The sequence below is a fragment of the Zonotrichia leucophrys genome, chromosome Z, assembly GCF_028769735.1.
Source record: "Zonotrichia leucophrys gambelii isolate GWCS_2022_RI chromosome Z, RI_Zleu_2.0, whole genome shotgun sequence".
NCBI classification, from domain to species: domain Eukaryota; kingdom Metazoa; phylum Chordata; class Aves; order Passeriformes; family Passerellidae; genus Zonotrichia; species Zonotrichia leucophrys.
This window is the reverse complement of record NC_088200.1, coordinates 44,299,157-44,312,908: the sequence shown is the minus strand read 5'-3', so window position 1 is coordinate 44,312,908 and position 13,752 is coordinate 44,299,157. Positions and strand designations below refer to the sequence as shown.

The 13,752-nt window shown below is 35.0% G+C and overlaps 1 protein-coding gene across 1 annotated transcript in view; it reads right to left on the bottom strand.

Moving 5' to 3' along the window:
• Window positions 1-13,752, bottom strand: part of CNTLN (centlein) — a 190,657-nt gene that overhangs the window by 112,484 nt on the left and 64,421 nt on the right. Inside the window, 3 exon segments of the mRNA XM_064736784.1 lie at window positions 3,627-3,752; window positions 6,505-6,628; window positions 11,648-11,708. Of these exon segments, the coding sequence (XP_064592854.1) occupies window positions 3,627-3,752; window positions 6,505-6,628; window positions 11,648-11,708 (311 nt within the window).

Sequence of the window (13,752 nt, the reverse complement as noted above, 5' to 3'; positions counted from 1 at the left end):
CCTAAAACAGATAACCAGAAAGATTACTTTACAGAGAAAACACCCAGGTCAGAAGGGCTATATGCTGCAGGTCTGCAGGTGACACTTGTTAACACTGATCTAGTGTGAATGCACTTTGTTACAAATTAATCTGCAACATGCCATACCTATTGAGTGAAATACAGAAAAAATTGCTGGGGTATTTGGATGTTTCACAAAACAACAGAGGTTTAAAAATAAAAGTATTCGATGAACAGGCATCTCCTATTGCCTGAAAGGGTCAAGATTATCAAAATCACATTTTTCAGCAGGTTCTGTAGTGAAAGAACCAGGGAGGTAACACACATTCAAGAAGTAAGGGAGCTAATATAGCCTATGTTTGTGGTTCTTACTGGTAGCATTCCAACACACTTAATTCAGCTTTTCTCCATCATACCCATTCTGACAGCTAGAAAGGCAAGAGGCATCACATGCTGCTGCTGGTACTACGACAGGCTCCTGTCAACTAGTTGGTCACATACCACTACACCAGGTACACAACAGTTGCTTTCACTCCACAGGAATAAGGAAAGCAGAAACCATGAGGTCTTGTTTTCCTAAAAAAGGAAAGCTTATCAGAAACATTTATTAAACAGCTGCTACAGCAGAGGAAGGATATGACTGAGCTTGTAGTGATTCCATATGCTTTGAAGACCCAGAGCACACTTCCTATAACGGATGACATGCAGAAGTACAAAACACTTATACAGACAACAAATTGCCAGCTAGCTATGAAAATGATAATTTATGTCATCATGTCTAATGCTGAAGAATGTTCGTTGTCAAATAATTGAGTGTTGCTGATATCTATTACAAGGTTGCCTAAAAATAATACAGAATGAAAGATGTAAAATTGTAAAGATTCCACAACAGTTCATATCCAGTCATCTATAAGTTTCCAAAGTTTGTACATTAGGGCCAAAGGGACAGGGTATCCCCATGCTCCAGCTAACTAACTTTTGATACAGAAATGCTGAAATGATTTAAATTAGCCAGCTTGCAATCAGGCAGCGGAACAATTGGATGTGCAGTGAAGCAGTTCTGTGGAGTGTGACCTGTGAGTCCTTCAGGTCAGCAAGCTGTCCCTGAGCCAGCAGTGCATCCTGGTGGCGCATTGGGAAGAGCAGTGCCAGCAGGCTGAGGAGGGTGATCGTGCCTCTCTACTCAGCCTAGTGAGGCACATCTGGAGTGCTGTGTCCATTCCTGGGTTCCTCACTAGAAGGGAGTCATGGAGCCCCTGGAGTGTGTCCACTGATGGGCTAAAACCATGATTAATGTATGTGCATATTAAAGACATTTTACATCATTGCTCTATCCCTCAGAAGATGAGAGAGAAAGTAATTCTTACAGATTAAATGCATAAACAAGCAACAACAAAAAAATCCTATTTTCTAACACTCATTCTTTGGTTTAGTCAGAGAGAAAAATTTTACCTATTGAGGTAAAATTAATATTAAAATTAATAGGTAAAATAAAACTAGTATAGTTAAAACTACTTAAACCAAAATAAAATCCCTACACCAACACTCTTCTTTAAGCAATAGTGCATTGCTATATGTATGTTCAACATCAACTTAAGAAAACAATCCGTAGACTCTATCAACTAAGTGCAAAATCTATGGGCTAATCTGATTTACTTATACTGCCTGTAACACTACACATATAAGCAACTGATACAACTCCATAGATCATGTCCTTTATCCACAGAATTTAAAAAACAATAGAAGCAATATAAAGAAGCTCTATCCACTTACCTAAAATTACAATAAATTTGGTATTGACTTTCTTAAGAAAATTAGCTGAAATCCTGAAATGATGACATCCTTCAATAAATTAAAGACTGCCATTATTACAGAAAGACAGATATAAACCCCACAATTATGCATTCATTTCTTCCTTACTTCAACAGTAAGTGACATTGCCCATAAGGACCAAACAGCACCTAAATCCACACAAAGAGTTCACCTTAACGAACACAATGCTGTACTGGCTTCTTACTAAATCCTTACTATGCAGACTTTTATGAATCCATTTTGTCTTATAAATCCTGTATCCTGAAGAGCTCAACTGTCTGCTCATGACACCTCACCACAGTCTAGTCAAGGTCAATGATCTGCAACATACAAGAAATAAGGGTGCTCCCATAAATGTGACTGCACAGGAACTCTAAAAAAGCAGTCCAGCTGTATCAACCTTCAGGGTGCACACAATATATAAACATGGCTTTGCGTGAAAAAAGAGGCTTATATAATTGCTCTTCAGTTACTATTGCCTGTGGTGAATGCATTTACTAGTGAGGGAAAGGGAGTTACATGTACATCTTGCCAGGTATGCAATTACATACATGGCAAGAAAGTGTTCTTTCCTACATAAAAATAAAAAATGAAATAATAATGAATATAATAATCGCATGTGATAATTTGTTGTTATAGCTTCAAAACAGCAAAAGAAAAAAGTGACAGTGAAGTGACAAGACCAGGCACACAATTTTAACTGGCAGATATAAGAATACCCCATGCAACACAGCTACCGGTAACACTGCCTATAATACACCAGTGGAGATTCTGGTCAACACAAGGACTTTCACAGAACAAAACAATTTGCTGCTGTTGAAATTCTGTGATAGCAGCCTTCATGGTACTGCCACAAAATGGGCTTATATTGTGATCTATGGGGAAAACACTTTTTCTTTAAACGCAGACAAAAAACAAAGTCTGAATAAAACTTTCTATGATGTCTTGATTCTTAAATTAAAACAAAAAATCATAGTCACTTAAATCACAGCAAAGGGCTAATTATACCATACTAACTTCCTTTTGTCTAGTATAAAAGGACATTTTTTTACTTTGCCTGGCTGAGTGTAATAGCCTATGAATTATGAGATCAAAGCAGCAAACTGTATGTTTTCTAAAGTAAGAGTTTCCTTCACCAAGTTTTACACTTACTACAGCTGAAAGAGCTGTGTGAAGGGATCAGCACTAAACCCAAAGGACAGGCTGTGCACAGCAAGAAAGAGAGCAACTCCCTCGTGCTTTTTGCAGGTCACTACCAAGGACCATGTTAGCAGATCCACACCAGACCCTTAACAGGCAGCTCTGCTGCTACCAGTAATTAGCTTGGACAGCTCTGGCTCCAGGAGTAGCAGCAAGGCTACACCATAATGAGCTCAGCTGGGATTAGCAGGACAGGGCAGGGAACCAAGAGAGCTGAGGCATTCTGCATTGCGTATGTATCACAGAGATCAAACAAGGATGGCTGGCTAGGTTATCCCCTCACCACCTCATTCCAAAAATGAAGCACGGCAGTGTGTAAAATACAGGCTAATGAAGAGCGACACCTCCAACAGATGAGAGCCACATTAATTAACACAATCCCTAGATCATGGAATACAGTTTCTGTTAGTGCTAGCAAACTTGTAACTTGTCACTGATTTAAGGGGGAGAGAGAAGGAAGAAAAAAAAAAGAGCTGATGTTTTCCTTTTCTGCTTTTGGTAGATGCTTTTATAATGGAATTTTGCAAGGAATTCCTCTTGTATGGCCTGTAAAGCACTTCACAAAAAAACCCAGTATGTTTCTTTATTTAAACACCATTTAAGAAACAAACTCACTTCTCAATCAGCAGCTTCTTGTTCTCCCTTTTGAAAAAAGCCATTTCATTCCACATCACATCACAATCCTCTTGACAAAGCTGACAGGAGCTTGTGTGTTGGTATCTGCTTTTAGTATTTTCAAAGCTGTTTATGAGTTAAAAAAGGTTGTTTGTTTTCAAATATCTAAATGCTTTGGGAGAACCAGAATAAATGCACCCCTGCTTTCAGAAAATACAGATTTTTCAAGTACAGCATCCATTTAATCTGAATTTTGTATGAAGTATACATTCTGAGGCATGAAACCTTAACTGTGGTAATAAAGAGAAGTTCAGTTACATAATTTCAGATAGATATTGAGCTAGTATCACACCATGCCTCCCAGGTGATGTGGCAGAATAGTGTCACCCACATTCTGATAACATTACTTTAAATTCTGGTATGGGAAAGAAGAAGTTAAAATCATCACGTAATCTCTTGCAAATTAAGGGAAAGTCATCAGCTCCCCTAACACCCCAGCAAGCCAATGTGGAAGTTGCAACTAATGCCCACTCTAAATCACACTGTTTTTCTACAGTTTAATAAAGGAATTAACTATCTATAGACAAGATTATGTATTAAGAAAAAGCATATTGACTTTTGAAGCACAGAAAAGTAAAATTATCTAACAGTTTTTCAGTCATTAAAGTATTTTTAGATATTTTAATAATGCCAAAGATAAAAATTGTATTAAAAATGCTTTATGGAATCAATTTAAAACTCTGCAATCCAGATTCCTACTGGGCATAGAAATAAACTCTCAGACAATGTGGTAGCCTCCTAAGGCCCCCATCATCTTTTCAGTCACGTACATCAGTGCAAGTTGTATGTACACTGACAGGTGGATTAGGTCCCATCAGCTGCCATCTCAATAACAGATACTAATCTATGAAGAATATGGAGAATGGGGTTCTCCATCACTTACAAAGGATCAGAAATGCCACATAAGCACCTGATACTGACTTCTTAATGCACAATTTACATTACAGCAGCACTATACAGCTTTTTGTGGTACCAAAATAACTGATGTTATTGTTACAGACTGCTTTTATTTGCGTCTTGTCTACTTTCTTTTGTTTAACTGTATTAAAAATGAAAACCAAACCTCATTTAGTGTGACTTCATACAAATCTAGCCTGGTAACAAAGATTATTGAAACCCTGTTATTTTCAGCTCATCTTAAATATAGATGAAAAAAATAGATAACTAATTGAAGGCTGAGCATTATATTCTCCCCAATACCTACTTTTCCCAAACACATTCATTATAACACAATCTCGTCTCATTTACTTTGAACAGAAGTCACCTTTGTCTCTCCTTCCCTTTCCTTTTAAATTTTTTTAAACTATTAGAACCAGAACATCCAGTGCTTCACTGTATATCAAGTTTAAGATTTTAAGGTCTTTTTCTAGTTCAATTTTTTTTATCTTGTTAGCCTTGGACTCTCAATGGATCTGGAAGCCTGTCTAGGTATAGACACAGAATTAAATAATTTCATTGAATTTAGTAACTATCATCCTTAAGTCACTTCCAGATTGCACTACATTTAAAGCAGTGAAATAAAAGGAAAAAACCCCATATTTTTCCTTAAAAAACAAAACCATTTGATTATAATTTGCCTAAATATATTTGCCATTATACTTAGGCATTTTAAAAAATGCTCCTGTCCTTCCACCGATGCCTGTAGCAATTTTGTACCTCACCATTGTTTCCATCCACACCTTTTTTTTTCCTTTTTTAAAGACAAATCGCTCCTATGTAAATGCTAGTATTTCAAAGCAATGCAAATCTACTAAGATAGCCAATATCATTACTTATATATAAGGAACAGTTTATCATTCACAGTATGATGCTTTATGTCACCCCAGACTCTGAACAGCTACCAGTTTTGCAGCATTTTCTGTGACTCTCATTTTCTCCAGAGAGAGATAGTGTAAAGATTAGTCAGTATTGTTGTAACTGCAAAAATAATTATTTTTAGTAAAAAACACAAGTGTTTACTGAGCTGTTAGGTGCATGTTAAAGCCCTGTTAAAGCCGCAAGGAAACTACTTCTTTGAAACAGGTCCTGAAAAACAGCAGTGCTTCATAACTGAACTGATAAGAAATGCTTTAATTCCTCCAATTGCATCTATTTACCAAAGTATCTGTACGTTAAGGACTTAAAAAAATAATTTCTGCAAAAAATTTTCACTGTTCTGTATAGAGCCTAAGGGAGAATGATATACAGAATGTTCATTATGCAAATTTTATGTGGTGAAGTCTTCCCTCTTTCCATTAATAAAGATATATTACTGCATTTTTTGTAAAATTATCAGAAATCATTTATTTTTAAATAATTTAGCAGATAAAAACACCTTGCTTTCATGCACATATTATTTTACTTTTCCCCTATAAGGAAGGAGATTTTCGCCTCAGTTAATATACGAATCACTACATGTTAGAGAGGGTATTATTTCTATATTTTAATGAATAAAACTATTTTTAAAAACTATTTGAAACATAATGAGCAACTGCTGTGTTACAGAAAATTAAAAACATACAGTCAACAAAATAAATGAGTGAGGAATTAGGCAAACATAAGTAAGCAGTCCTAGCTGACCTTTGTCCAGTACTCAGGCTCTCAAGGAGAGCCCAAATGAAGTAAGTCAAGGTGTCAGCTCAATAGATTTCCTCTTGGTTTCAACTACAATTTTTCTCACATAGGGGTTAGCTATGTGTTCTGCTGTAACAAAGAACAGTCTTGATCACCACCCAGTAGCTTCTTTCTTCAAATCACATTCTCTTTTGAATACCTTTATAATACTTCTGTTCAGATTTCTTGGGTAAGGAAAATGTTTTTAATGAGCTATGTAACTTACCTGCTATTGCCCTCTTCCCACTGCTTTAATTGCTCTTTTAGCGCTCTGTAGTTGGTCTGTAACATCTGCAGCCTTTCTTCGTGTTTTCCACAGGCTGCTCTTAGCTCATAAGATTCTTGAGACTTATGAAACCAGAAAAACAAAATCAGAGTTGGACAAAATGTAAGAGAGTATTACACAGATCAAATGAAAGGAAAGTTCTCTTTTATCAATTACTGTGAGACTCAGAAATCGAAATAGAAAGATCAGGACTCACAGTCCTTGAGGTCAAAGTTTTCTTATTACTACTTTGGAAAATTCTGCTGATTTGGCAATTCACTTAAATACTATTTTCATGCTGCTGAAAGTTTTAAAAATTTACTACCAAAATGGCAGATTTTATCTGGTGAATTCATAAGCCTAATACATTTTAAAACACATAGACTGAAAAAGGACTGTTGGCACTTTTTTTCATTCAAACTACTTTCTTTCCTTTTTTTCCCAATGGAAAACTGTTCTATGTATTTTCAAGGGAAATACTGGCCAGATGAAAAAAAAAATTACATTTAAATGGCTTCAGGATTTCCACACATGGTAAGCTGTTTCTGTAAATATATATACACCTGCAACACCCAGACTTTGTCCTCTAGTAATGCAGCAAACAAGAAATAAAAACATTGTTTACAATAGCTTTTATATAATCAAAACCATACAAAAAAAGTACAGAACAAAAATTAAAATTCACCTTGATTATTATTGCAGGATAACATCATGTAAGCTTAAACCCAGACTTTTCTAAATGACAATACAGTCCTCTGGAAAAAAAAAATAACACTAAGAAGAAGCATTTAACACTATAAAGCAAGTCAAACTACTCTACACTAATAAAGAATTCACCAGCAAAGAATTCATTATGCTGTAGCAAAATTTGCAATCAGAGCTTCATTTTCAGTTCAATGGGAGCTCTGCTTGTAGAGCAACTACAGAACTAAATAAATCAGAATACCTTATTTGCAAGTATTTACACTGCTTATATGCAAGGACGACTTTTCAGCATTAGTCAATAAATTAGACATACCAATAGTCAGAGTTGCAAACAACAAAAATTGAGTCCCATTATAAAAACATGGCAAGGGTTTCCAGAGTACTCATAACTACAAAGCACCTATACTAAGTTTGGCAATCAAATGTAGCCCAGCTTTCATGATGCACAAAGTTGAAAGACACCAGTTAAAGTTTCAAATGGTACTATATACATAATTCCAGAAGTTTTCTGGAAGTGACTTCAGAAACAAAAAGAGAAGATTTAGGAACACAATCAAGTCCAAAGTGACACTACCACTAAATACTTTCCCAAAGTGGTGGTGATAGGTTTTCTTTCCTGAAACAACCTCTAAGCCAAATATATTTTAAAATTTTGAATTGTTAAAAAAGTACTTTTGACTAGGCTTAAGTGAACTCATATAAATACCGCAATGATATTAAAAACAACCATATAAAGCACGTAAATCTTAGACTAAGAACATAGAGACCATTACCAAGTTTTGCAAGAGGAAATTTTCACAAGAGTACAATTACAGATGTTGTGTTTTCAAGAGAAATTCATGAAACAACTGTTTTGAGATTGGTTGATATTGTTTGCAAAAACTGGTCAAGTCTGGCAGGGCACTAGAAAATAATGACTTCAGTATAAATCCTGAGAAGTTTATTAGTGTCAATGCCCTTTCAGAGATGCAACCAACTGTAGAATTTGGCCTTTCCTATTAATGAATCTGCATTTTTCATTATTGCTTATCTGTTCTATTATCCATTCTGTTACAGTTATTGCCTTCCCTTATCACTTGCTCTGCTCTTGCAGAAATAGAAATCAGACAATTAACTGCCCTAATCACTCTCTCTATTGAATAAAGCACTTCAGGATTTAAAATATTCACTGAAATTTCCATAATCTGTTAGATTAATCTCTGTCTGAATTATGTTATATTTCATAACTAAACTGTCTTGTACACCATTTTGTATACATTCATGGGCGTGGGACAGAACAACCCATCTCTCACAGTGCTGGACCTCCAGATTACTCTCCAGCTGTACCCTGTCATCCCCAGTACCACCCATGCAATAATGAATAACAGTAACACAAAGTTCAATCTGCAGTAGGAAAATCCCCACTGCCTATGCCTTTTTTTCTTTTGGTAGGCTGCTCAGACAAGTCAAAATATTCTAATCACTAATGCAAGTTTTTATTGAAATTGACCTTCTATTACTGTAAAAAGGAAATTTAAAAAACTACACTGATTCAATTATTTGACTATGCTTAGACTTTCAAGAACTGAGGCCCCTAATAGTTACAAAACCAGTTTTTTCCACAAACAGTTATGTGGGTAAGTGGCAATATTCATCTATTTTCAGCATCTGAACACTATACATGGAATAGGACTACATATGAAATATGAGGCAAATGTGAGTGTACAATACAAACAAGTATTTAAGATGGCCCTGAAGACTGGTGTGCATATTCTAATTTTATTTACCTCCACAAACTTTAGCACCTAAAAAGGATGAGAAAACTCAAAGAGAAGAGCTCCTGTTGGTTTTGAGACTTTTCCAGTTAAAGCCAGGATTATCTCTTCTAGGCTACACCAGTGACCACAGCTCTAGAAGCAATACAGGAGAAGAAGATCAACGTATTCTTAGTTTGTATCAAATACCTACTTCTCAACAACCAAACTCTTACCCACTTCTTAAAGACCCACAGTAGACTGAAGTTTTGTACCAATCTAAGTAGCAGATTGATAATTTGTTATTTAAAAGCAAAAAAAAAAAAAAAAACAACCCTCATTCATTTTGACGTTCTCTTCTGTAACCAAGGGTGCAACCAGGCATGCTCTGTTACTTTTTAGCATCCCAGAAACAAAGCCAATTCTGTGTAAAAACTCTGAATTTAAATGATCACCCCATTTATACTAGCAACAAAGATACTAAGAGCCATCCTTTCTTGTTGAGAAATGAGTCAGCTAAGAGAATGGGAAAAACCTGTGAATGGGACCTTAACCTCTTCTGCTCCTTTGTAATACTGACTGAGGCATTCCTGAAAACCTCAAAAATAGAGCTGTTCTTTTTTTTTTTTTTTGGATTGTTACCAATTTTTTGAAAGTACTAATGTATAAAGTCACCATTTCATGTTCCAGACATGCATCACTAGTGTGTGTGTTGACAGAGCAACCACTTCTCTGAGCAAGAAAATTTCAAGTAATCATATAGAAAACACTTCATTTGAAGAGGCAATAATGCAAGGGCCAGTTTTGAAAATGTGGGTCAAATCCAATTTTTGTTGCTAGAAACAAAGCCTGAGAGAAGGCTAGCATTAAGAAATCACAGAATAGCAACATAAATATTCTGACATTAACTTTATGAAGCTTAGTTCACTGTCATGCTGGCAGTAGCCTCATTGAAATATGGATGTAGTGCCACAACAGTGTTTATTATGATGACCTGGGCCTCTACAGCTTCTTTTCAAACCACTAAAGCATTCTGCAAAAGAAGCCAAATAGATTGTCAAGAGAAAATGCAAGAAGCTAATGTGCTCACTTTCAAGGGGAGATTTAGCCCTTAAAGACATCATGGATGTCTGTGATAGAGATCCCACACCTGTAACATCATAAACCTGCATAGATTTTAAACTATAATTTAAGATTAAATAGAAGATAAGTAAAGGCAGTATGGTGAATGGTACAAATTATATATGACGTTATGCACAGACAGTTGTTTCTCTTCTGCTTCTGCTTTCCTTCACTCCTCTTTCCAGAAGAAATGTGTAGCTCTCTATCATTGAAGGCAATAGCCAAAGACACTGAAGTGTATTTTGTTTCCAAGAGCAAAACAGCTGCAGCCTACAGTTCCAGAATAATCTGTAGCATCAGTGTCAGGCAGGCCAACTAAGAGTGATGAACAGAAAGCCTCCCAAAGGCCAATTCTCAGGTTTAGCTGGTGGGACATGCCTTAGAATTCTCAACAGAGGGAAAAAACAAAACAAAATTAATTTTCTGTCTCCCAGGAACAAGACAACCTGGAAGACTGAATTTGAAGTCTAAATAACCTCTCCTGTTCATATATATACTCTACATGTGTTAAGATAATGCTTTAAATTCTCCCATGTACATAGATGGATGAACTGTGACATTTTGCTGAAATATACTTCCCACTTACAGTTTTTCTAAAATTAACTTATCACTATGGTTGGTAGAGCTTCCAATTTTTTCACTTACATAACTTTTATTATAGGATGTTTAATACAACGAATTCTCCTTTAGGCTACACATACTTGAAAATATCTTTCAAATTACATAACTGAACAACGATAAGCAACACAAAAAAGAGAAGGAGGAGAGGGAGGAAAGTGAGGAGAATAAAGAAGAAGATTAATTTTAAGTGTTTAAGAAAATATGACTCAGGGTTTGCATTTTGCATTCAGAGGTGCAATTTTAAACCAATAGTTTGTTCAAAAGTTACTGTATCTCTGTAGCAAAATACCAAACCAACAAAAACACAGCTACAAAAATCTGTGAAACTGGGACAAAATGAGCAATTGCAAAACAAGCTCAATTAAGATTTTCTATGAAGGGGTGGAGTGAGGGGGATTGTTATTGTTTTTTTAAACAGCATCTTTTAAACCAGCAACTAACAGACCCACAACTTACATAATTTCCAGGGGTCTTTTTTAAGTTACTGACTTCAGCATTTTAAAGTGTGGCTTTATTGTACATAAAAGTCTTTGTACTTTCAGTGCTTCCACTTTCTGATTTACTTCATATGAACACATAAATTTCTCAGAATATATATACCCAAACACAAACTTTGAAAATGTATTTAACAAGTATGTGCTATTGATGACAGCTCAATTAAGTTTCCACAGGACTGCAAGATTACTCACACTGTAAAGCAAAAAGGTAAACTAATGGAGAGTGCTCTCTGATCTGAAGAGACAGTGCATAAAAATATGTGTATTTTTAATTTTTAAAATGTCTGTTTGTTTTGGTATATCTTCATCTATGCAAGCTTATAGCTAGCAGGCTTTTTATTTATTTTTATTTAATGTTCACCTTTAGCTGTAGTATCTTCTCTAAGTTTTCAATCTTCCTTTCAGCTATTTTAAGCTTCTTTAGTTCCTCTGACTCTCTAAAAGAGCTCTTTGGGGACAGAGACCTTGAATGTTTCACAGGTGGTTTCTGGAGAATAAAACAAGGACATGGTTGAACTAGTTGGAACACCGGATTATGAAAGACATGCAGAATTAAAGAAGAAGTAATTTTGAATACTAATAATGAATTATAAAAAAAAAAAAATCTGCATGGAATACCAGAGAAATAACAAGCAGAATTACCACAGCGCTACCACTAAAGGTTTCTCTGTGACTCGTTAATGAGAATATTCATTTACATTTACATTGTTTCTTTCAGAATAATGATGTCCCATTAGGGAAGACTAAAGGGTTATAGACTCAGAAATGCAAGAAACCTCATTACAAAGGAGGGGATAGAGGCTGGTCTAATTGCTCTATAAGGGTCCAAGGTTACACTTGATAGGACAACCAGAAACAAGAGGGAAAGGATTTTTTTCCCTTTGAAATAGTTTAACACACTGTGAAGTTGAAGGAACAATATGCTTGAGGAATATAAATACAACAGACAGTAGATCTTATACCATAATGACCATATGGTCATTAACTATAATGTGACTAACTAGAGACAAGAATATGTGTTTATATTATGTACAGCTTCATACAGCAATCTGGAGAAAGAGTATGTGAAAGTAACACTTAAACTGGGCAGCTTTCTTGTTCACTCTATGTCATATCTCCTTATGGCAGAGAAAGAAAGGCCTCATAAAATTAGACTTTCAGATTTTTGGAATAACTTGGGTTAAGAACAGTGAAATACCAACACACACTTAATGCCAATCAGGCAAAATACTGTTGTGCCAACACATAAAGTCAAACAGAAACTCAGGTAAATTGTGATTATTCTTGCTGCATTATGCCACTTTCTCTGCGAAAATACTGATCGACAATAAAAGAAATTAGGGATAAATTCTTCTTCAATACTGTAGATATCAATATTTTCACTAGTCCATTAAATTAATTTAATTTTGAAGAGTATCTTAATCAGCAACTGACATTTTTTTCTTTGACTACTTACCTTCCAGCATGAAATATTTATAAGACATCATATACCACATTTTCATTTTAAACAGTATGGATTTCCAAAAAGAAGAAAAAAAAATCTGTCACAAAATATCAGAGAACAGTAGCATATCATATTTATATTATTTATATTTATATTTATATTTATATTTATATTTATATTTATATTTATATTTATATTTATATTTATGAATGTAAATATTTCCAGTGTGGTTTTGTCATTTGATTTAAGGATTCTTTTGCGTATGACACATACCTGAAAGAGACTTAAGAAAGTCCAACAAACAAACAAGCAAAATTTATTAGAAAAAGTGTAACACTCTCACAAAAAAACCCAAACCAAAACCAAAACCAATCCAAACAAACAAAAAAACCCAACAACCCCAAAAAAAACCCAACCCAAAACCAAAAAAAAACCCCCCAAGAATAAACCAAACCAAAACAACCCCCCCCTCAAAAAAAACCCAAAAACAAACCAAACCAAAACTAACATCTGGAAAAGATTTTAGTACATTTAAAACCCAAATACTAAAAAATATAATCATCTTCAAAGTCCCCAGTTTTGTAAATAAAATGAAGAGCTTTAAAGAAAAAGCAACCAAAACCCAACCCTCCTATCCTCTACATTCCTTAATCATTATATACAGTCATATTATGTATGACTGTACTTTGCATTATTTTTCAATAATTGCTTCTAGGTAAACTTTATGCTGGTATAGAGAAAATCTGGAATATATACAGTTTCTCTGAAATCAGATATAGAAGGTCAAAGCACTCTGCTTGCTGCCAAAGTGAAGGACAACAAAGGAAAAGAAGGAGATCAACCAGCACGAGGCTCTTAAGAATTAATAGGTAGAGAAAACCTGAGAAGGAACAGAGAAAAGAGGAAAAAAAATACCAAAAAAGATAAAATTCACTGTCTTGCTAGTCTAGTCACAGCTGATCAGATACAAGTACATAAGAATTTTTTATACATATATATAGATAGATATATTATACACACACTCAGAGTTTATATATAGCTACCTGGGAATGTGCTAGAGCCAAGGTATGTGAAAAAAAATGAGAAA